Source organism: Pollicipes pollicipes, unplaced genomic scaffold, assembly GCF_011947565.3.
Source record: "Pollicipes pollicipes isolate AB1234 unplaced genomic scaffold, Ppol_2.1 Scaffold_4002;HRSCAF=4701_pilon_pilon_pilon, whole genome shotgun sequence".
NCBI lineage: Eukaryota > Metazoa > Arthropoda > Thecostraca > Pollicipedomorpha > Pollicipedidae > Pollicipes > Pollicipes pollicipes.
Genome location: NW_023596420.1, coordinates 16,070,649 through 16,094,578, shown reverse-complemented (window position 1 = coordinate 16,094,578; position 23,930 = coordinate 16,070,649). Strand labels below are relative to the sequence as shown.

General features: G+C 53.4%; 2 protein-coding genes across 2 annotated transcripts; one reads left to right on the top strand and one right to left on the bottom strand.

Annotated features, from left to right (window-relative positions):
* Window positions 1–1,208: 1,208 nt before the first annotated feature.
* LOC119094157 (F-box/WD repeat-containing protein 7-like) lies at window positions 1,209–2,706 on the top strand. Its single transcript, XM_037217232.1, has 4 exons — window positions 1,209–1,251; window positions 1,412–1,533; window positions 1,810–2,135; window positions 2,436–2,706. Exons 1-4 carry the CDS (start codon window positions 1,209–1,211, stop codon window positions 2,704–2,706), a joined length of 762 nt encoding a protein of 253 aa, XP_037073127.1.
* A 3,874-nt stretch (window positions 2,707–6,580) lies between these two features.
* LOC119094001 (SPARC-related modular calcium-binding protein 1) lies at window positions 6,581–19,550 on the bottom strand. Its single transcript, XM_037217052.1, has 7 exons — window positions 18,752–19,550; window positions 18,251–18,400; window positions 17,466–17,606; window positions 16,710–16,806; window positions 16,220–16,310; window positions 8,726–8,882; window positions 6,581–8,264 (listed from the first exon to the last, which is right to left on the bottom strand). The coding sequence occupies exons 1-7, from the start codon at window positions 18,801–18,803 to the stop codon at window positions 8,206–8,208; spliced, it is 747 nt and encodes a 248-aa protein (XP_037072947.1). The 5' UTR covers window positions 18,804–19,550; the 3' UTR covers window positions 6,581–8,205.
* Between the last annotated feature and the right edge of the window lie 4,380 nt (window positions 19,551–23,930).

Here is a 23,930-nt window from a genome sequence, read left to right as displayed (position 1 = left end):
AGACTGCTTTAACCAACAGGATTTCTCTATTACGTAAATATGCCCCTCAACACGTCATTGTTTGATTTCGTCGTCGTACCTTGTACAACAGCTATTGAGAGCCAATTGACAGGGCTTATAGCTGGGAATCATGCTCACGAACGCCAGGTATGAACAACTCAACAATCATACTTTATCGGCTTAGATCGCCGCATGGCTAATGGTTGGCAGAATTTGGATGACGTTATTATAGCGTCATGGATGCCTGGTTGACCTTGAAATAGTCTTTCTGATTTAGGCGGCATATCATCATCTAGTGTAGCTCAGATATTAAAGGGGTTTAGACCTTAAAAAGGACAGGGCTGTGGACTGCACTGAATAATCTTCAAGATGGCCACTCCAGTTCAAAACCCTCATACAAATGTGGAACACTCCCTTTAAGGTTATGTGATCTTGGGGCAAATGTCAGTTTACATCACTACGATTTCTAGCTTTCTGTCGGACGTCCCTCTGGTGATTTTCCAACATTCCTGGTATTTTTTTTGTGTTGGCAGTCCCATTCCGGTAATTTTATAATGAGCCGAATCATATTCCGGGATTTTCTACCCGCCGATCGCTCCCTGTGAGGCCTGGCGCCAAGACCTCCCTGTGAGGCCTGGCGCCAAGACCTCCCTGTGAGGCCTGGCTACATCTGGTCGGTCGCAGCTCCCATAGTAGAAACCGCCGTCTGAGAAGGTGGCGTTCATAGGCCATTTCGTCTTTGCGTTGTAAACGCAACGGAATATCATGTTGATTTAACCATGATGCACTCAAATGACATCAATATGACAAGAACATGGCGACTGCCCCTATTTCAGCATACCTTTACCGCCACCTGCCTTACCGGAACTGCGCGCCTAGAATAGAATGCGCATTTCGGTGAGCCCGCGGCTGGTTTGTTCCTTTGACGCGGAGGTTCCCCTTCAGAAAACGGTCAAGCTATTTTTAGATTAGCCCGGGGCCGCCGGCCAAAGGGTGGGGTGGGGGTGGGGGTGGGAGCGTGGGCAGCAAACACGACCCTATCCCCCGATTACAGCCCCCGGGAGGGGAACGCAGCGCCGCGCCCCGGTCAGGCTCGCCGGTCAGAAGCTGTTTGCGTCTCCGTCCGAGGCAGCAGTGCCAGTGTTGTTGCCAGGGCCGGCGCGCTGGGATACGCCGGGAAGGGCTGATCTCCGGCTTGACCAAGCACGATGGGAACACTGGCCAAGCTCATCGAACGGGTGCTGCGGTTCGGTAAGCAACTGGTGCTTCAGCACAACCGCTCACGCTCGTCTCTTTTTACCACTCAAAGGCTTTTTCAGTCTCTACACCATTCGAAATGCCTTTCATATGACGTCACGACGTCGCCAGTCCGCATGCCACGTTTCACCACTCGCCACCGTTGTTCCGACAGGCGCAGCTGTCCGTGCCTGGGTGAAGCGCTTGCGCCAGCGGCAGCCCAAGTCTTCCGAGACCGTCGCTGAGGCCACCGGCGTCGATCTGATCTCCCGGCTGTCGGACGAACTGCTGCTGGAGGTGCTGGCGTACCTGCCGCCGGCCTGCGTGCTGCGCGCCAGCGCCACCTGTCGCCGCTGGCGCCGCGTCTGCCGTGACCGCCGGCTGTGGCAGCGCTGCTGCGCTGCGCTGCGGCTGCCGCTGGCGCCGGGCGAGGACGCGCGCGTTGCCTGCGAGCTGCACGCCCGCTGGCGTAGTGGCCAGGCGCGCGTGCGCGTCAGCCGGCTGGCGCGCGACTGCCGCGTCCCGCCCGGCGGTCTCGTGCTGGACGTGGGCACGGACCGGGTGCTGGTGCAGTGGGGTACCAACGCCGAGGTGTGGTCCACCGAGCGGCGCGGGCGGGTCTGCGTGCTTGACACCGACAGTGCGTTCTGTCTGGCGCGCGTCTTCAGCGAGCGCGCCATGACCACGTCGACCGACCACGCGGCGCGTGTGTGGTGCCTGATCACCGGCCGGCTGCTCTGTGTCATGCCGGGCCACACGGCACCCATCGAAGCGTTCGACCTGAGCGGGGCGTTTGCGGTGACGGGTGCCGCCGACCGGCGCATCGGCTGCTGGGACGCTGAGACGGGCCTCTGCCGCGGCCTGCTCGAGGGCCACGCCTCGCCGCCCGTGAAGGTCAGGTGCCGCGGCGCGCGCGCCGTCTCGGCCGACGGGCTCGGCGCCGTGCTGGTGTGGGACCTAGCCGCCGGGCGTCTCCTCTACGCGGTGGACACGCGCGCGCGTTCGCGCAGTCCGGTGCGCTGCGGCCTGATGGTGGCGCTGAATGGCCACGAGGTGGCGGTGGCGCTGCGAAGCGGCCGGCTGCGCGTCACCACCGGCGACGAGGGCCGCGCGCTGATGGACGTGCACACCGGCGAGCGGCGGCTGCGCGATGTCCGCATGAACGAGCGCCTGCTGGTGGTGGCCGGCTCCAGCGGGAGGGTCCGCTGCTGGCGGCTGCCCTCGCTCGAACCGCTCTTCACCGCGCGCGTCTGCCTCCTGCCCGCCTACCGGATCGTGCTGGAGCACAGCCTGCTGTTCGTGCAGGGTGATGAACTGCTGCGCGTGTACGACGTCGAGACGGGCCAGCTGCACGAGAGCAAGCCGCTGCCGCGACTGGCGAGGGAGATGATGCGCGTGCACCGCGACCGGCTGCTCAGCCTTACCTACGACGAGGATGGGGAGCTGAGCTTTCATGTGGTGCATGTGTAGCCGAGCGGCGGCTCAGCCTTACCTACGACGAGGACGGGGAGCTGAGCTTTCATGTGGTGCATGTGTAGCCGAGCGGCGGCTCAGCCTTACCTACGACGAGGACGGGGAGCTGAGCTTTCATGTGGTGCATGTGTAGCCGAGCGGCGGCTCATGCAGAGGCGCGGTGAACGTGATGGGGCTGAGCACCGCTCCAGAGAGCGCAGAGGGTGCTCTATCTGCTGACAGCCCAGGCTAGTAAAATTGAAATATGGTAAGTGAGCCTGGCGTCCATGTAAAGAACATATGAACAACGTAGAACGAGGTCTATGTTGTAGCGCCAGGCATGAAAAATGAAGATCTGGAAAAATTTGTTATGCATCCAACCCATGTAAACGGTAGCATGCAAATCCATGTGAACACAAACGATGTCAGGGCATATGGTTTCCGGTTGTGTCGCCATCACCATTCTTTCTACAAACCTAGCTGAGTAGCTAACTTATATAATGTAAAACTTGCATAACAAGCAAATTTTTGACCGCTAATTTCCGCCTTTGAAAAACGCAGGTTTTTGCGAAACAACACATCGCTAAAATATCTGTTCATCTTAAACAGTGTGAGCAAACTGGGTCCCTATAAGCCGATTGAGTTGTAGGTCTACAGCACTGTAAAATATTGATTTGAATGTGAAGGGTGTTGTGCACGGCGAGTGCTACCAGCCAAGAAGTAATACATGTTTAATCTACCCAAAGTCTAACTCTTCGGCGATCGTCACAAAAAAACTGAATCCCGGGAGGAACTGGATGATCTTTCAGCCATGAATCGTCACAACCCAAACGCCCCCTTGGAATTGCTAAGACTCGAACCAAGATCCTCCCATTGCGAATCCAGTGCTCTGCCAACTGGACTAGCCGAGTTTACATCAGTTGGTAAGCACTGGATTTGCGGTCAGATGACCCTAGTTTGAATTTCAGCAATTCCGAGGAGCAGGGATGCCACTTTATAGACTTCCGGGGGGGGGGCTTAAGCCCCCAATGCTGACTTAAGCCCTCTGATGCTCCTCTGAACTACCTCTACACGCGCTCGTGTGGGGGAGTGGGTCAAATTGACCGTTCCCGAAAGTTTTTTTCCGAAATGGTTTTCAAACGGCGCGGCCTAGCCGCACCAAATTTGGTATGGTTGCATACAATTAAACCGCGGTTTGTCAGTTTCTAGGGAAACGTTCAATCTCGTGCGACATTGGAGTGTTAGACAACGCCATACATCCCTGAAATACTCTCTTAGACAGCATAACAACTGCATGAACAAGTCCCATTGACCTTTCCAATTTATTGATAACACAAATTGCACGTTGATATTCCATGTACTTTTTTAAGGTCAGGATAGGTTACTATTCTAAAATGACCCAGGTCAACATTTGTTTTTAGGACCATACTGCCTTGCGTAATCTTTGCCGTTTATTAAAAGGCAAAAGTCAAAGCAGTCTCGTATGATTTTGTTCACTATGACCTTCGAAAGGTCATGCTAAGTCAGTGACCTTAAATGAGCGTGTTAATTTTTGCTTAGGACAGATATTTAGGTTCTGGGGCACTTTGGAGACTGACCTAGAGTTTAACATTGTTTGACTTTATTTGACCCAACGGTTATGGCCCAGGAACTTAAAACTGAACGTAAGTGGGTTCACGTACAGGCCAATACACCCTGTGAATTTGGTGTCTCTAGCTCTCTTAGTTCCTGAGATCTCAGGGGAGTCTAATTGACCCCTCACCCAGGCAAAGGGTATCCAACCGGCCACCCGGGTGCGTGTTAACGCATATAAGCAAGCAGGGAATACTTACCCAAATAAATGTAGTTTTCACAAGAAGCCAGCTCACATTAACTTGAAACGGGAAGATATACCTCTACGAGAAAACAATTTTGACTATAGAAAATATTCTTAAAAAGTTTTTGCTCCCTAAAATGTGAACATCAAGGAGGCACATTCAAGTGGACAAAATCCGGTGAGAAATCAGGATTTAGAGACAAGTTAGGTCAATCTTTTCGGCTGATCTACCCCACCAATTCTAAGAGGTGACAGCCTTGCCAGGGAGCGTCACTTCGGCCGTGACGCGTACATGGCTGAAAGCCGCGCATCTCCCAGGCCTTCTCAGAAATCGATGAGCTCTGACAACGGCTAGGGAGCCAGCCTGCGCTTGGAAGTCGTTGTGCGACGTTGAACAAGTTATAATTGACGTGCAGCTTCAAACATCTTGAGTTAAACGTTCAGAACAGCTATCACTAAACGCCATGGGCCGTGCAAAGGAATTGACGCATGGATTATGGAAATCGTCCAAACCAAGTGATTCCAGTGTTGAAGGCCCCTCCTATTTTTCCAACTAAGCTTTCCCACAGCAATGGAAGTGAGCACTGGCAGCTATCAATATGGTGAGTGAGGATAGTGGCTTTTGCTTAGTACGTTCTACGTCCACCCACCTCGCCCTGCTCTGGCATTCTAAAAAAGCATATTTGTGGTTGTGGACTTGCTTGCTGCACTACTGGATGGGAGCAATCAGCTATGCTGACATGCACACGATGAGTCCGCCGGCGTCTTCAGTGAGCTTTGATGCACGGCCTCATGCATTTACCAACAAATCAGAATAGCCTTGGTTTCTGCTGCGCTTTATGTAACCAATTCCTGCAACAACGCCTGTGACTATAGCGCGCCGGGCTCCGGCAGACTGGTGACGGTCACGCGCTGACCCCGCGTCCAGAGTCTGGCGTCAGCAGACTGGTGACGGTCACGCGCTGACCCCGCGTCCAGAGTCTGGCGTCAGCAGACTGGTGACGGTCACGCGCTGACCCCGCGTCCAGAGTCTGGCGTCAGCAGACTGGTGACGGTCACGCGCTGACCCTGCGTCCAGAGTCTGGCGTCAGCAGACTGGTGACGGTCACGCGCTGACCCCGCGTCCAGAGTCTGGCGTCAGCAGACTGGTGACGGTCACGCGCTGACCCTGCGTCCAGAGTCTGGCGTCAGCAGACTGGTGACGGTCACGCGCTGACCCCGCGTCCAGAGTCTGGCGTCAGCAGACTGGTGACGGTCACGCGCTGACCCCGCGTCCAGAGTCTGGCGTCAGCAGACTGGTGACGGTCACGCGCTGACCCCGCGTCCAGAGTCTGGCGTCAGCAGACTGGTGATGGTCACGCGCTGACCCTGCGTCCAGAGTCTGGCTCCGGCAGACTGATGCGGGTCACGCACTGACCCCGCGTCCAGAGTCTGGCTTTGGCGGAAGGTCCAGATAACCCTGGGCAAGCTGCTGAGAGCGAATGCCAAACACAGGCCCAGGGATTTGAGCGTGAAGAGATGTTTAGCGGCATCCTGAGCAGCCTATGAACAGCCCAACCCTCTGGACGAGAACCACCAGGCTTCCTCAGATCTCTTCTGTGAGGCGAAAGTCAGCATTTTTGGCTGCAGACGTCCACTCCCTGAAAGGCATGGTTTTGCAAAGTAAGTTGAGCTGGGGTAATAAGTTGAAGCGGGAGGAGGAGCTGACCTAAAAAAAAATGGTCAAACACAGCCCAAAACTCACAAAAAGCAGACTTCCTCCCGGAGGTGACTTACTTCACTCTCAAAGTTGGGGGCTCAAGCCCCCATTTGAAAAGAACCACAACCTAGCTCTCTTTCTTTGTGAGGGAAAAATATTTGTGTCGTACAGCTTCCGTAACTAGCGGAGAAGTCGGCTCTTCTCGTTTATCTGACGTGTTGACAGGTTTATCTGCACCCCGAACGGCGACCCAGTCGCGACGTCCACTATCGGTTTTCACCGAAACGGTCACGAAGTGTTTCCGGACGTATTTTGGTAAATTCTGTCAAAGCGACCGGCGAACATTTCCAGCTCTGATATGAACAAACGTCACGAAATGCAATGGAGGGATGATATTTACAAACATTGTCATCACATCTGGATGAAAAAATGTCGTCGCCAGACGCGCGATAACACACTCGAATTCTACAGGTGCTGCCGTCCGGATCCATTTCTTTGTGCAGCGAGCAAGCGAGCACCACCGACAGAACACTGCGCGTCAGTACCTGCATCACGTCAATCACGACACAACAGTGGGGAGAAGCTGGCGCGAATGGCTGGCATCCCTGGCACTGCGTCTGAACGCGACACAGTCTTGACACTGAGCGGGTGGCGTTCAACAAGGTAACCGTCTGACGGATGAGATCTGGGCCGGGCCGCGCTCGACATGCGGAAACAGATCCAGGCGCCTCGCACCCGCAGAGGCGCGCCAGCCACGCGCTACCAATGAGACATCAGGTACCGTGTATGGCAACGCTTCCAGGACGTGACGACCTGGGGCTGGCGGGTTGGGCCGTTGGAGCCGCGACAGCTTCCAGCGGACCGCTGAATAGCAACACCGCGCCTCTGAACAGACATGGGAGAAGACCCGCAAGATGTCTGAGGAAACCTTCCCCTGTGGCGCCGTCCTGTTGGCGGTGCGGGGCACAACACACTCACTGTTCGCTGCATGTTATCAGACGGCTTCTTGCCACCTGCAACACTCCGTAGAATGTTGGCAACAAGTTCATAGCGTGGTAAAGGGGCGGGATGATATTAAATACGTTGGTTCAAGCGTGACGACATAGAGGCAAGCTATGGTAAGAAAACGCCTAAATGCGAGGGCTTAGAAATAAAATAAGCACTAGAAATATTGGGTGTAGACAATAAAAGACAGTGAGGGCCATTGTTGCTAAGGGTAGCAAGAAAACACTGATGCGAAGGCTATCTGAATATGGGATTGCTGTCCAAACAACACAAAATCCTGAGACAGCGTGCTAATGATCTACATCATCGACATAAGTGCACATGACCATATGGCACAACAGCGGCATCAGTTGCGATGGTCTGAGGCGTGGCCGATTCCAGTCGTGGTCATATAACACCACAGTTGCTCAATTATATTTAATTTGCACTATAAGGTCAGAGCCATCTGCCCGATATGCGGGCAAGCTGGAGTCTGCTAAAACGCCACGCTAGGCGCCACAGAGCGGCTACCGGCTAGGAACACGCAGATCCGGTCCCCAACGTGACAGATTCACAAGCTTCCACGGCAGCTGCCGCCTGCTGGCCCTGGTGACCCCGGTCGAAACCGTCGTCCCCGCCAGACGGTGCGACGCACAGACAGTCGCTGGCCGTGTCACAGGACGGACCCCACCGCCGGCGCGTCATGACAGGTGCTGGAGCAGACCTCTCCGCCGATAGCGAGTTCGTGACCCAGCGTGCCAGAGCAGGGCCGAGGCTGCACACCGCTGGCGAGCGCCTACAGCTGGTGAACTCTCGTCACCCACTCCCACGTGTCAGACGTGCCGCGGAGGGACGCGTTCGCGCGCGCCGCCGTCCCCGGCACTTGCCGTCCACCCCGCTCTGGTCTGTGCCGACCACGGCGAGCTGCTGGTGACGGCTCCTCCGTCAGCTCCTCCACTGCGGGCCGAATCCAGGCGACGTGTGGCGCTTGGGGCCCTCCACAGGCGACCGTGAGCACTCAGTCGCTAATCAGGTACGTCTCGAACGGATTTGGTCGCTTGGTCGGTCGACGTTCTTCTGGAATAAACGAACCGAGGCCATGTTTAATGGGGTGTGGTAATTGCCAATGAGCACGACAAATTGAAGCATGATGATGTCTTATTGTGTTCTATATACACTCCAGGGTTGCGTCTCAATCCTGAGTCAAAAACGTTAATATAGCGTGTGTCACATCACGAAAAACTGCACAAAGCCAACGTCTCACCGTTGTTCTGAGAGGTGCAGTAAAAGGACATTTGAACGAGCTGAACGAATGATTATTAGGTTTAAGCAGGTATCAAGAAAAGCGGTAAAAGAACAACCAGGATTAGTGATAAAAGGCAACAAACTAGCAGTACGCTAAAAAATCAACACAGTGTTTGCCTGCACGCACTTCTGTCAGCCCCACATCGGAGGGTGAGTGAGCCGACGACCAACACGCGGCTCTGACAGGTGTCACTGGCAGCTGCTCGGCGCGCCGTCCAGCATCGGCGGCCTACCTTCGACGGCGCCGACACACACGCGCCACTCGTCCAGGTCGATCTTGCGGTCGTTGTTGGCGTCGCAGTAGCGCGGTAGCCGCCGTCCACACCGCCTCAGGTCGGGGTCCCGCGAGAACTCCTCCCGCAGCGCCTTCCACTCCCGCCTGTCCAGCACCTGCAGCAAGCCCGAATTCATCGGTCACGGCTCGGCGGCGTATGTGGCCTCAGGGGCGGCCCAGCCAAGCGACCATGTGTGTTATCTGGTCAGTCTCGCCGGCGCAGTGGTCGCTAGCGGTCGTTCGCATTTCGTTTTAAGCGCTTGTATGCGATATGTGTGTGATGCTTTCTCTTTGCCGTGAGTACATGATTGGCTTCGACTACATCGGCTACTGACATCAGTTCTAAGAGCACTGACAATTTCGTACAATCGTGCACTCTTTTTTAATTTCCTGTATGATGTTATGGACTGATGCTTCCATGCTCATACAGGCTGCAGGCCTTTTAAAGGAATTTTAAGTGAGCTGAAACATCCAAGTACATGACCGATTCCAAACATGGCTTTGACTAATGTACCGCTAAAACTACAACTCCACATATTATCCTCATGCTTCTCATCCCATGTTTCATCGCCCGAAGAAAAAAGACAACAATAAAAACTATATCAAACTACTGGCTAAAAAACATGACTCGGCTAACACGCGGCTGGCATTTGCCAGAGCAGTCGTGAGCGACCGAAATATCTCGCTTATGCGGCATGGGAGGGAGGACAAAATTGACTCAGCACTTAAGCATTTTGCACTTACTCAGCATGTTGAAAAGGCCCTGATAAGTTGCATACATTTCCAATCGTCTTCTTTGTTTCACCACCCATCCCACCATACGTCACTGCCATCATGCATCAGCACAGGAAAGCCCCTTCCGTAGTTCCACGAGTTCATCCACTCAGGTATGACCTGTTCCGGTAGCATCAGACGCGCCGCCGCAGGCGGTGTTGCATCACACTGATCCAGGTAGGTAGACACCGCGCATTTGCAGCCGCCCGAACGGCATGACGTCATTTCAATGGCGCAATGAAAACAATGCAAGGTTGAGCGGAGGGTAATTGCGGGGCGGTGGCGTTCAGTCACGGCACGTTACCATCGCCGCCTCCGCCGGCTCCATCGCTGCGGCAAGCTGTGATTCACAGACGCGGACAGTCCATGGGGTATGCATAAGATGCCTATAGCCGTGCATATCATTCACCATGATTGAAGGGAGATGTTCATCGGTTTCCCACAGAATGCACGGCGCTGCAAGACTGAGCTGGAAGATATTCATAATGTAGGATCATTATGAATGAGGTCTCTGCTAGGCAGGTAACGGATACACGTTGCGAACAAATGCGATACCCGATCTACACCACCGAAGGCGGCGAGAATCCCCGCAAATAATCCCCGCAAATCGCCGCTTGTACATAGTCGGCCAGGTGGGGATGTTACCAGCGACCGGCAGCAGCTTGCGACCGCTGGTGGAGCATGTGTATAGAGCATCGTGCAAGTGCAGCTGTCACGTATAAAATTGGAGCTAATGCACGCTAGCAACCCTTCCATCAGCCTGCATCTGCACGCCAAGAGGTGGACCAATGCCAAGTCCGGGTCATGCTGCGGCGTTTGTGTGGCCGTGCCGCCGACAGCTGCCGCCTTGAATGAGGCGGCGCTGGCGCTCGTCCGAAAACAACCGAGCTGCACCGGTCTCAGCCTGCGGGAAAACCTTCGAATTTTGCGAGCACAACATCCTGCAAAAGCAATGCACAGAAGCGGAACCGCATTACTGTTTGATGATCATGGCAAACAGTGTGCCTGTGATGTACTTAACCAGCCCACAAATACAGCCATAGCACCCCGCTTATCTTGGCGAGTTGGGACACATGGATGTCATAATAACGCTGTGACCATCCGGCCTCCATCATCGAACGCGCCGAAGCCCGCGGCCAACAGGCTATCAGACCCAGGAAGCCAGCGCCTGACGTCATCCACAACGCATGCGCAGTGAGACCCCAGAGCTATTTTTGCCGCCGGTGACTTGACCAGATGTCGTGTCCCGGCCAGTTCGACCTGGGAAGCCCTGGTGGTTCTGACGCGGGAAACTCCCACCGCTTCCGCACTTCGCCGGCAGTGAGGCATAGTGATATCCAGGGTGCTCTTACGTCAAAGTCGCGCAGAGTGCCCCGCCAGCGTGGGACAGTCCGGCGACGTTCGGGGAAGATACGGACATCCCGTCCAGACGGACACCAGCAAAACCCGCGCAGCCGCCGCTGGGCAGCCATTCGCCTGCAGACCGTCGCACGCGCCTGCCAGTCAGCGGCCCCCAGCGCCCCCAGCTCCGAAACCCGAGACGGAACCGAACCCGGCGCCGTATCAGCAGACCAGTCGAAGAGCAGAGCCAGCGGGCGGCGAGAGCGAGCGGAGAGTGAGTGCGTGGAGCGGTGCCCGAGACGACACGATGTCCGGCCCCGGTCTGGAGAGCAGCATGGCGGCGCCGGAACTGAGCCCTGCCAGCCGCGACGGCTTTGAGGAGCAGCCGTTCAACGGCGCCGCGCCGCCCGGGGCTGAGCCTTTCGACGGCGTGCGCGCCGACGGCGAGGCGGCGCTCGGGCGCCGGCGGCGGCGTCCCAAGTGGCGCGACGTGGTTGATACGCGGCCCGCGCCGCACATGGACGTCGACGTGTACAGCACCAAGAAGACGGTGTCGCAGGGGTTCATGGACGTGGCGCTGCTTTCGGCCAACGCCGACCAGCTGCGCACGTTGGTGACCAAGGGTGACGCCGACTCGCCCTTCCACACCGTCTGCATCGTGTTTCTGTCGCTCAGCCTCATCCTGCAGGTGGTGATCGCGGTATGCTTGCTGTTCAAGGGCCGCGCCAACATCAACAAGTCGAGACACTTCCGAGGCTGCGAGGTGGCCAACAACATCTGCATGGTCGCCTCCGTGCTGCTGACAGTCTGCAACGTGCTAGCGTCGGCGTTCATGTCAGAGGTGCCCGCCTCGGCCGGCGGTGCGGCGGGGGCCGCCGCGGCGTCTCTGGGCGCGGTCTTGGGATGAGTCGCGCTCCGAGATCGCAGTGCGCTTCAGGGTATGGACCCACGTGCGCTGCCCGGTGTCGCTCCGTGCCGCCTCAGGCCATGGGGCGCGCTCCCACAGGATGGATTCGTGTGAGGCGCCCCCTGGCCGGCCCGCGTGACAGGCCGGCCTGCCCCGGTGGCAGGGTGTGATGAAAGTCACACCAGCGTGACAAGACGTCACGCTACAAGCCACAAGCTACAATACTACGGCACGCCACACCACAATACGGTGTTACGCTACCTAGAAGGTAAAGCCGGACTGGACCGACCGGGCTTGACCGGCCAGCCGGAGCAGCCGAGGTCGCGGCTGCTCCGGCCAGCCGAACTCCGCGGGCCACGGTCAGCACGCACGAGGGACAGAAAGAAGGAGTATTGACTGTGACTGGACGCCGGCGCCTTCCCTCCCCAAGCGTGGAGGCGTGTGCTATGGAGGGCAGTGCAATATCGGCTTGGCCTGGCGGCCGGAAGACGCGGCCTCGCCGGACGGGGCGTCCAAACCGAGCACGATGAGTCAACGCTCGCGGCCCTGCACGGCCGGCCTTTGAATACGGCGCGCGGACGTGGGTGATTCATCAGCATAACAGCAGTATTCAAATGGGTATTACGACTTTGCCGCCAGCTTGGGAGCTGCGTGAAGATCGGAACACTGAGTTACCCAAGACACGTGCGGCAGACCGCCATATGTAGACACTGTATCCTGTGCGAATAATGATGTAATATATCACACTTACTCTACACAAACACACACACACACACACACACACACACACACACACATATATATATATATATATATATATATATATATATATATATATATATATATATATATATATATATATATATGTGTGTGTGTGTGTGTGTGTGTGTGTGTGTGTGTGTGTGTGTGTGTGCGTGTGCGTGTGCGTGTGCGTGTGCGTGTGCGTGTGCGTATGCGTGTGCGCATAGCAAACAAAGCTCGCTTCAGCGCAAGTTGCAGTTTGCTATGAATGTTGAGCTTATTTGCATCGTGATCGCACTTAGTTCTGTTGCTGAGTGAACCACTTGACCCAATACATTGGTAAAAGCTCCTACCACCAAATGTTCATACCATCAAGCGAGGCAACAACATTCAACGCAATAGCTGCAGCTGTTAAAATAAGACAGTCTTGAAGTTCATTAAAAGCCATTCGGCGGCGTTACTTCATCGACCATGCAACTCGCTCTATCAATTTCCTTGTTGACGTTACTTGCACCCAGTGGTGCTGATAAGCAACACTGTATGTCACTACAAGTAGCGACCCAAAATATTAACTCACTTCGCAGTGTGCTTACAATAGTGTCCCCAATCCGCTACTGCTCATCCATAATTTCAGCCAACCGAAGACTATCATTCACTTCAGCCTATATTTACATTATCCAGCTACAGAAGAGACAGCAGTCAGCAGGGTCTTTTACTGCAAATGGCTTCGATTTCTTTGTTTAGTGGATGAGTTATTACTTCTTTACTCACTACAACAATTTTTAATTTATTATAAGAAGTACAAATATTGTGTATTGGCAATAAGTATGCTAAAACTATTACACAATATTGCATATTACATAACTCGTTTTAAAAATAACTTAAAGCTACCTGTACCTTCAAAGCATACAAGTCATTACGAGACTGCTTGTTCCATCATATCTGATGCTTGCTTTAAGATCCTTAAGTGTGGAACAATCCCTTCGATACGTAATGCAATATTAAAGATAAAAGTGGCACGAAATATATCACACTTACTCTATGCTTAGAATAACGGCGAGCAAACGCGTGCCAAAGGTCTTATTTCAAGACACGTAACTTGTTCATTGCATTAGCGAGGACCATTAGTCACATAGATAAAACAGCAGTATCAGCCTTATTCCCCAGAAAAGCCAGGAAAATCGAAATATAGTTAGGTTGATATTTCGGCAACTGCCTTTCTCGAAACAATACCAGAAGTGAATCATTTGCTTTAATATCCTTAATGTGGAACAATCCCTTTGATACGCAATGCAATCTTAAGGATAAAAGGGGCACGAAATATATAACATTTACGTATAACATATGCATATAAAGTATAACAATATATACAAACAATTCAGAAATGAATTCACTTCTGCTATTGTTTCGAGAAAGGCATGTTGCCAAAATATCAACCTAACTATATCTCTATTCTCCAGGTTTTTCAGAGGAATAAGGCAAATACAATTGCCAAATTCAAGACATGTCAAAGGGACAGGAAGTGTGCTGCCCCGAACCATCGGCAAGTGCATTTTTTCGTCCTCTTAACACATTTCAGATAGCATTTAAACAGGACATCTCACTTTTGACGGTATCGAAGCAAGCATCAGATATGATGAAACAAGCTTACCCACAACTATCGGTATGCTTTTAGGTAAAAATGACTGATCTAGACAGCACACTTTCTCTGTCTAGCATATATGCTCCTTGATGCGTCATTGTTCGATTACGTCATCGTACCTTGCGCAATATTGATTGGGAACGAATTGACAGCCGCTATACTTGCAAATCTTGTCTGCTATCTTGCAAATGCTCTATGTAAATCTTGCAAATCCGTTATATTTGCACCAGGTATGAACAAGTAGAACACTATATTTTTCTCAGCCTTGATTGCCGCGTTACGTACAGAGTGGCAGGATTTGAATGACGTGATTATGATGCACTGAAATACTCGTCCCATTTTCGTGGGCGTGCAACTCAGAAACAAGAGGAGTTTCGGTCTTAAGAAGGCCAGGATTGTGAACGGCACCGAAAGTCTTCCAGATGGTTACTTCAGTGCAAAATCCTTTACAAATATGGAACACTTCCTTAAACACGCACTCGGATAGGGGGTCAAATATATTCGCCGTCGAAGATTTTACCGGAATGACTTCCGAACGGCGTAGCATAGCCGCACCAAATTTTGCGTAGCTGTAGAAAATGTAATAACTGATTGTTTGGCGGCAAAAATATTGACAAATCTTGTAAGGACACGGATCTAAAGCAGGTCAAAGTCAGACCATGGAGCCAGCAAAGAAAACATCTAGGAATCGTTGAATATGATGCAATAACGGAGTGTTAGCCAAAGCCTCAGAGATGGTTTCTTAGGAAAGCCAGCAACTAAATGAACAAACTCCATTGACCTGGGGTCAGGTATGTAGGTCAGACCAAGGTCATACCCAGCCTGTGTTATTAATCAAGAGCTTGCTGAAGGGGCCAGTTTCTGATGGTCATTTTGGATTCATCGATAACATGAACCGAATTACACGTCTTTCATGGACTTCTTAAACGTCAGAATAGTTCACTGACCTAAAATGACCCAGGTCACTATTTAGTTTTTGGGAACATACTGCCTAGTGTAATCTTTGGCGTTTGTTTGATTTTGGACACCATGACCTTTGAACAGTCAAACAAGGCGACTGACTTTAAATGAGCACTATGAACCTTTTGCTTAGAACAGATATATAGGTTCACGGTAGTTGCATGGAATGGTCTGGGGCACTTTGGACACCAATACAGAGTTGATGTTGTTTGATCTTATTTGACGGCAAAGGAACCTCCAGTTTTGGCACAAGTGAGTTCACCTACAAGCCAATACACCATGTCAATTCGAAGCCAGTACACCCTGTGAATTCGGTGTCTTTAGTTGTATTACTTTCTGAGATATCAGGGGCCAAGTTGACATCCTCACCCGAGCGAAGAGCATTCAATCGGCCACTCAGGCGCGGGTGTAGCTCGCTTCAGGATTATTTGTAACCGTCGTTCGAAAGAATACGCTCCTGCCGCGGCCGAGGAATTCGTTCCATACCACGAATGTCTTTTAACAAAGGCCAGGGCACTAAACGGTCATAAGCGCATTGTAAAAAGTCAGATAAAAATTATTGAATTCCTGACCTAAGAGGAAACATCTCTTATTTAAAAAAAACATGCCAGACCACCCAAAAAAAGAGTCCTTGGGGACAAAGTTACGCTTTGGGAGAGGGTATCAGCGTTGTTAACTGCCGGGTATGGGAGGACGTATCAGCGCTGTTAACCGGCAGGTATGGGAGAGCGTATCAGCGTTGTTAACTGGTGGGTATGGGAGGGCGTATCAGCGCCGCTAACCGACAGGTATGGGAGGGCGTATCGGCGCCGCTAACCGACAGGTGTGGGAGGGCGTATCGGCACTGGGGGAGGGGGAGGGGCGGGGCGGGTGAATGTTGTGTTAAAGGCGATTGTTGTGTTAAGTTGCATCAGCGCCGGAGGGCGAATGTTGTGTTAAAATAACAAGCCTCAGGGTTCAGGACCAAACTGTGTGCATTGAATTGGTTTTAAAGGTATCCGACCAATACGTATGCCCCTGCTAGATGAGAGGAAGAAAAGGAAACACTATATAATTGTCTGAGATGTTTTCATCTCATCAGCACTCACATTGTTTTTGTTGCTATCAGTCGCGCTGAACTTCCACTCGGCAATTTTCTCTTCGAATGACTTTTCTTCTCCATCGATATCAGGAGGCAATCTGCAATGGAATAACAGTGTCACAGCTCCACAAGCTAAATATTTTTGGCGCACTACCACCTGTGTCTAGTTTTTTGGTTGGGATGGAAAGAACAGCCTGTCACAAGTGGCCCTCACGGACCGTAGCACTTCAGGGACGGATTCGCAAAACCGAACTTCACGCAAAGGTGCTTAAAATAGAGATTTTAGTGGCGTTTACAACAACAGCGTATGACAGCAACCGAATGAGCTGTAAAACCCGTCTCTCTCACGTGCCCAACCCATTTCTATATTTCAAACTCTCGTCGAGTGCGTCAGGAGGCCACATAACGGGGGAGCCTACTACTTGACACCCTGCGGCGTCCCACAAGAGTTGTGCGCGCCGCCGGACCCGGCCGGCACGTGCGGGCGGCAGACGTACGTGTACTGGCGCTGCTGCAGCGCGTTCACCAGCCGGCTGGTCAGGTAGTCCATTAGCTGGCGCAGGAAGATCTGCAGCCTGTCGGCACCGCGGCACGCTGCAACAGCGGCCACCGTCGCGTCAGTCGGTCGGCCATCCCGGCGGCGCCGTGGCCCCTGAACGCTCATATGGCTCTACAGTCGCTGACCCTCTACCAAAAGACGCGCGACGGTGTGCGTCATGCTCCATCCGTCACGCGGTCCGCTGCGGGCCGCGACCGACCGGCCTGCGCGCACGTGGGAAGCAGGGCGGCTGTGAGGCTGGGCGGCTGTAGTGTGGGACATGGGAGTGAGGACTAACTATCTGGCGTCCCCAGTGCGCTCGTGAATGCTTTTTTCGTAGAAGTGGAATGGAATGCACAACAATGGAATCGGTGGGGGTGGTTGGTGGTGGAGACGCCTATGTTGACCAAAAAAAAAAAATGTTACGGTTAACCAGAAAGAAAACTGGCCATCGGGCGTGTAACGCTTACGGCGTCCTACGTTTGCGGGGACAAAGGTGTCTATTCGTTTCAAGAGAGAGGTGGCTCACAAAGGTCAGTTTCTGGGTTAACGTTCCAGTGACTATAAAAAGTGGGGTCCATGGTTATTGTGCCTCCCCCCTGCCCTTTTCCCCCGGTTTTTCGTTTATGAGGTAAAACGCCGTGTACAAGCAATTCACGCGGAGGACCGAGGTCGGGAGGGGGAGCGGGGGCTTGGTGGGAGTTGCGTGACCCACCTCTGGGCAGTCTGCCCCGGCCCTGCTGGTTCCGTCGGCGGCCCTTGGCATTGGGCCGCACCTGGGAGCAGTCGGGCACGCTGCCCTTGACCGTGCGCTGCACCGAGTGTCCCGTGTCAGGGTCAGCGCACCAGCAGTACCCTGGCGGCACAGGTCGCATACTGACTTATCGGAGGCGCACGCTACACCAGCAGCAGCTAACAGGTGAAGACGACACGAGTCAGGTCGTGGCTGGACATAGCGGCAGTACCTGGGCACGTTAAAGGACCAGCACCCGACAGTTGGCACATGGCATCCCGACCAGTACCACGCGCCGGGCATGGACGTCTGTAGACGCACTCGTGTGTAGGTAAAATCGTCTCATAAAAGCATAGATGCAATACGTCTTGTATGCTTCTCATGGTGCCTCCAAGTATAAACACAAAAGCCACTCTTTGCTGGCATATGTGTGGATCATGATAGTATAGAACGACTTCTTTATTTTGAAAGCGCACAGAAAAGTTTGGCAAAATGTAAACGGGATTTTACATCCAGACTTCGGCAGCGGCCGCGGCTAGACCAGATAATGACTGCTGCTTACCTCCACGTACAATTAAGCGATGTACCACGCACCCGCAATACTTGCTAACAAAGGTGGTTTTTGAACGTTTGGAATACGGGGGTCATCTGACATGCAAACCACAAACATCTCTTTATCGTCTGAGACATTAACGTAAAGGTCACGGAGGAGGCGCGACCATACATTTGACATCAGTCTGGCTCTCACGCGTCAGTCTCCTACTCACCGGTGGCATTATGGCACTGTACACGGTTGTACTTGTGGTCAGGGGTGCAAGACGGGATGAAGAAGCTGTTTCCGCGCGTGCCCTCCAGCTCCGCCAGCCGCTGGTTGTCGAGGGCCAGGCGCCGGTCGGCCTCGCAGTTGTTCTCCTGCTCTGAGGAGCGGGAATGGGAGATCGTGACGTGACACACGACGTCCGGCATCGGCTGACGAGCCGAGCGGTTGGTCTCGTCTCCGGCTGGGCCAAATCGTGATGACTGAAAGCAAGCGCTCTGCTGTTTAGAAGCCTGGCATAAGCTTTATCATTGGCGCCTTTATGAGTTATCAAGCAAAGAGTAGCGCAATGGCATCGAACTGGCACCGAAAGGGACTACGAAGGCGCGGAGGAGTAGCATTAGACACACAATGACTGCGGCCGTCATGGGGCAGCCCGAATGCGTCATATGGCGGCGTTCTCGCAAGCAATAGTAGTGCTAGCTGCCGATAGATGGCAGTGAAATCTCACCCTCAGCGGACTTTTCAGTGATGCTCTCTTCGACCAGAAGCATGTCGAACATTCTACTCCGGGCAGATGCCGGCTCCGGCTGAGCGTCTAGGCAGCACACACACACACAAGCAAGGTCAGGCCAGGTCGGGTCGTGTCCGGTGGGCCAAGAGGCCCGGCGAGGCGCGATGTGCAATGTGCATAATCACGGCAGCCATTGCAGCATCGCACGTAAATTGAGTGCAACAATGCGGGCATTCAGAAACGAGGACGGCAGACTCGTCAAGGTCCTGTTACTGGTCGGACAGTTAACAGGACGCAGAAGCCATGGGATCCCAGCGCGCATGCTAGCGCCAAGCAAGCCGAACGCCAGAAGCGGCCGCAGACGCCGAGGCCCGCTGGGCGAGGTTAAGCCGCGTCACAGCCGGTTAATCACCACGTCTGAGGTCTCACAGCCTGAGAGAAACACGCGCAGGTCCTAGCAGCTGCTGAATGACCCGCAAGGCAAAGCAGTATATTGAACTACTTGCACTGCGTACTCTAGGCTAGATCATAATCAGGGGTAAATGTATATCACCAGATGGATGGAAAAATGCGCAAATCAGTCATACATTAAGTGTCAAAAGACAGGGCATGGTGCAATTCTCGATTCTGGTCCTTCTGGTAGAAGGTATTTTTTCCTTCGACGTAAAGCACGGGCTTAAGCCAACGAGACACAACGTAGGATCGGCAAAAGAGGTGAGTGAAGCTGAGGGAGCCCCACCGAACCTGACGTTACCTACCTGGCTGTGCACAGGCTCATTTGAACGCGAGGCGGTCATTGGCCAGTGCCTGCTCTGTCAGCCAGCACTGACCTGTCTCTGGCGACCGGCCGGCGCTGCCGCTCTCCGCCGTCCCCTCCTGTTCCTCGTTCAGCGCGAGAAACACACGGAAAGAGACTGCATCAATGTGGCGGCAAACACCCTGGCGGCCGGCGGAGGAACTAGGAGGGACAGGCGGATTGACAGGTGGCGCCCTCTACCCGCCATCACTTACGCTCGCTTCCGGGCCTGGCCGTAGCAGGATGCAGTTGGGTGCTGCGTGCAGTTATTACCAGCAAGTGGGCAGCCTTATTCACAGGAGCACGTGAGGGGCGACACGCGACGGGTGCAGTGCAGTCGGGCAGCGTGCAGTTGTGCATCGTGGGTGCGACTTAGCGCCAGGAGAACGTCATGCCACAACGACGGCGCAGCCCCGCAGTGGAATCGGAGCGAGGAATGCATGCACGCACGGCAAGCAACACCTTAGATATCAGCCGGCGGCGGGCAAGGAAGTGGCTCAGGAACCAGACAAAGAGGCTTCGGCTATGATTAGTGTATTTCGAATACCGATAATTAACGGGAGAGTCAAGAATACAAGCACATTATGCTCACACCAAACCATCGATTTGTATGCGTGCGTTATCACTCTGGTGCAAGGGAATGGCACAAGGTGGATATCTGAGGCTGTCGTGCTCCCCTTGGTCCAAACCGGTGCCGTTCCCTGCAGCTGGAGGTACAGGATTGACTGATAAAGAGACATGAAATGCCCCTATTTGGTATATTATCGTAGATGCAACACAATCTTAAGCATACTGGGAAACTTTGTTGTTTGGCCGCAAATAGCCAAGAACCGATTGCGGAAGACCCCTAACACCTGAAAATTTCTGAATCAGCATAGAAATGAAAGGGTTATGCAACAGACTGATCCAGATCTGTGTGCGGTGAAGCGCGAGCAAACCTGTACCATAAGATGGCCTTACCCGACACGATTCGCTGCGAGTTACAGCGGCACTTGATCTTCGCACTCACATGATGTAAGTAGCAGTACAGTGAATATGTTGCTGGGCCTTATTTCCTGTCTCAAGCTGCACTTGTCCATACTGCTATCGCGTCACGTGTGGTCCCGGTCGCCTAGCAATCGACCGTTTGCCGCCAGGAGTGCTCACGGCGGGAAGTGGACCGTAAGGCTGTACTTTGGGCGTGTGTGCCCACCGAATGGTGAGCTGTTCAAGCAGCGCTGCAGGAGGACATAGTGACCTGTTCCGTGATACTGATCCTTAATGGACACTCAGAAACTGATGTGCAAACTCTGCCGTGTGCATCACGCTGTTCGCCAGCACAAGTGCATCGAAACTGAAAGCCTGATAGCGTGTTTTTTATGGGGGGGGGGGGGAGCTGTGTTGCTCCTGCAAGGTATCTACGATATGTTGGGCTTAAGCAAATACCTCCAGACCTCAGGCGTGCAAACTAAACTCAGCAGCTTTATCACTGCCAGCTGTACAAAAAGTGCTGTTTAAACCACGTATACCAGGTTTGTTCCATGCGAGAATCACAGGCTCAGCTGGGACGCCAGACAACCACAGCCAGACAAAGACAATTTCTGTACCTACATACTTCTAAACGTTCCATTTCCTATTACAAGTTAGTGCGCTCTTTGCAAGTGAAGACGTGGTCCCAACCTGTCTTGACGTCAATCATTGATAAATCTTACTGAGCAGCAGCTGTCCGCAGAAGCTGCCCATGCATCGGGACATGGTCTTCATCAAGCAAAATTCCCAGTCCCAACAAAACTGATCGTGCGTTCGTTACGAGCGTAGGCGGGGGCCCAGTTTGCATCAATGTCAGCTGCTCATAAACCTTTTGATTTCGCCGCCAAATCCGACCCTGACATTTACCCTGGCGATCACATTTTTCACAGATTTGCATTGCCTACCCGTCGATCGTGCCACCGTACACAAAAGCCTTCCCTCAGTGCGTTACAACAGCGACCAAAAGCGGACTGATACCTCGACGGTCCGATATCGACCCCTCTCGGTGAGTGAGCAGTTCTTTTTCCAAAAGAGCGGGTCGCTGTGCACCAACGGGATGCGTGCGCTCGAGCGTAGACAGTGGACCAGCCCGTTGTTCGGCATTTTGAACATGGATGTCAGATGTCCACGACCGGACCATCTACCGACAGGAAGGTGCCTGCACCGTGCGGGCCCATGCATCGCGAAACATTGTGTAATCCTGTCATTGTCCGACGCATCGCAGCACTGGCAGTCCACCAGGCGGCGGCCATTGTCACCTTTTGCCATAATACTTTGTGTTCAGCGCGTCGGCCGGCGCGGCCTTTGCGGGCTGCTTCAGTGTGCTGTCGACGTCGGCGCACAGCGGCAGTCACGGTCCGTCTGTGCACCGTGACTTACCCGGGCGCCGGGAGGCTGCACCGGCAAAGGTGCACAGGTGTTTTCAGTCATTACCTTTGCTGCTCATCACTGCTGTTGCCCGTCGCGGGATCATAAACACGTTCAGCGCGGCCATATCGAGAACCTGTGTGATGACAGGAGGCTCAAGCTTACAAGGCGTACCTACGAGCGACATCGACATCGCGGGAAATCCAAACCACCTTCACCTTCCCGACCTAAACAAGATACGCTCAGGAGGCGCTCACTTTACAACCAGCATTCGTTGTGCCGCTCTGTGGAAATCTAATTAGCAATTAAGAAATTTCCCATTTCCTAGAATTCCCGAAAACAGACGTCCGTTTTCTATCTTAGGCATGACGGCTTTTAAACTCGCTTCTACTGCGTTCCTGGTGCCACCTTGCCACAGTGCAAAGATCACTGGCACGAGCCTGACTTGCTTTATTTGGTGGAACCAGTGCTCTGATCAGTGGATCCATCAACAGTTAGGCCAACGGGACTGATTATTCCCACCAGAAAGACCTGTTTCTCGTTTGCTTGCAGATGTCTGACACGTCTCAGAATTAACGGGGTCAAATGGGTCTTGGAAACAGGGGAATTCTGGAGAGATAAAACAGAAGTGAGCATTCAACAAATTGTGTGCAGCATGGCCGGCCTATATGTGAGGCATAACCACGAGAGCCTCAAACGGCATACATTTCGACGGTAAAAACATATACATTACGGAACATCGCAGGTTGCCCAGAGTCTCGGAGTGATATGTATACGCAATGCTCTGAGACGTTTTTGATCCGTCAGTAAGAAGTGGGCGGACTGTGCACCTGCTCAATGTAAATTCTTCAGCATGTTGTCATGTCTCAAAAGAAAAAGCACTATCTTTCGGGCTTCGAGTGCCGGGTCATTGGAATGTGGCACGACGGGCCGAACAACAACGAAGGCTTGGTAACCGAACGGCAACAAAGGCTCGATGACTGAACGACAACGGAGGCTCGATGGCCAAGCAACCACGGAGACTCGGTGGCCAAATAACAGCGGAGGTTTGGTGGCACAACAACAACGAAGGCTCGGTGGCCAAACAACAACGGAGGCTCGATGGCCAAACAACAACGGAGGCTCGATGGCCAAACAGCCACGGAGGTTCGGTGGCCGAACAACAACGGAGGTTCGGTGGCCGAACAACAACGGAGGCTCGATGGCCGAACGACAACGTAGGCTCGATGGCCAAACAACCACGGAGGTTCGGTGGCCGAACAACAACGGAGGTTCGATGGCCGAACAACAACGGAGGCTCAATGGCCAAACAACCACGGAGGTTCGGTGGCCGAACAACAACGGAGGTTCGATGGCCGAACAACAACGGAGGCTCAATGGCCAAACAACCACAGAGGTTCGGTGGCCGAACAACAATGGAGGCTCGGTGGCCGAACAGCAACAAAGGTTCGATGGCCGAACGACAACGGAGGCTCGATGGCCATGCAACCACTGAGGTTTGGTAGGCGAACAAGACTGGGGGCTCGGTGGCCGAACAGCAACGAAGGCTCCGTGACCGTATGCGTCTGGACCTGCATTTTCCTGGTATCAGTTCCGGCATCTCTAACCACTCGTCCACTCGGATGCATAGTGCTCAAGTTTTCATCCACACATCCTGTGCCAAGGCCCGGATCAGAGCTCTGTACAAGACGTGCAAAAAGCCGGGCACAAGCCGAACTGACGGATTCTTATTGCATGCCGCGTGGGTATTGGCTGTCGTCTTAGCCTCAATGGTAGCCCGTTCGCGCTAACATGAGGGATTGGAGCAAAAGACGTGCGAAAAGCACCTGTCGCCATTCGAATACCGTTACATCAAACACTGTCAAGCCTGTTTTTGGCTGCGTGGCGGGCAGTGTCCCGCTCAGCTTACGCAAAATCCATCTTCGGTCGCATGGGTATCCAGTAAAGAGGCTCTAGCCCGCCCCATCATCTTCCGATGTGCTTCATATTTCGTGCGTAAAACGA

Excerpts from the sequence above, each read along its gene's own strand:
- LOC119094157 (XM_037217232.1), top strand. The coding sequence starts at position 1,209 with ATGGGAACACTGGCCAAGCTCATCGAACGGGTGCTGCGGTTCG. Across the intron at positions 1,252-1,411 it reads CGAACGGGTGCTGCGGTTCG|GCGCAGCTGTCCGTGCCTGG; the intron begins GTAAGCAACTGG and ends TTGTTCCGACAG. Across the intron at positions 2,136-2,435 it reads TCGCCGCCCGTGAAGGTCAG|GGTCCGCTGCTGGCGGCTGC; the intron begins GTGCCGCGGCGC and ends CTCCAGCGGGAG.
- LOC119094001 (XM_037217052.1), bottom strand. The coding sequence starts at position 18,803 with ATGTTCGACATGCTTCTGGTCGAAGAGAGCATCACTGAAAAGTCCGCT. Across the intron at positions 17,607-18,250 it reads ACAGTGCCATAATGCCACCG|GGTACTGCTGGTGCGCTGAC; the intron begins GTGAGTAGGAGA and ends CTGTGCCGCCAG. Across the intron at positions 8,265-8,725 it reads GTGTGTCGGCGCCGTCGAAG|AAGAACGTCGACCGACCAAG; the intron begins GTAGGCCGCCGA and ends CGTTTATTCCAG.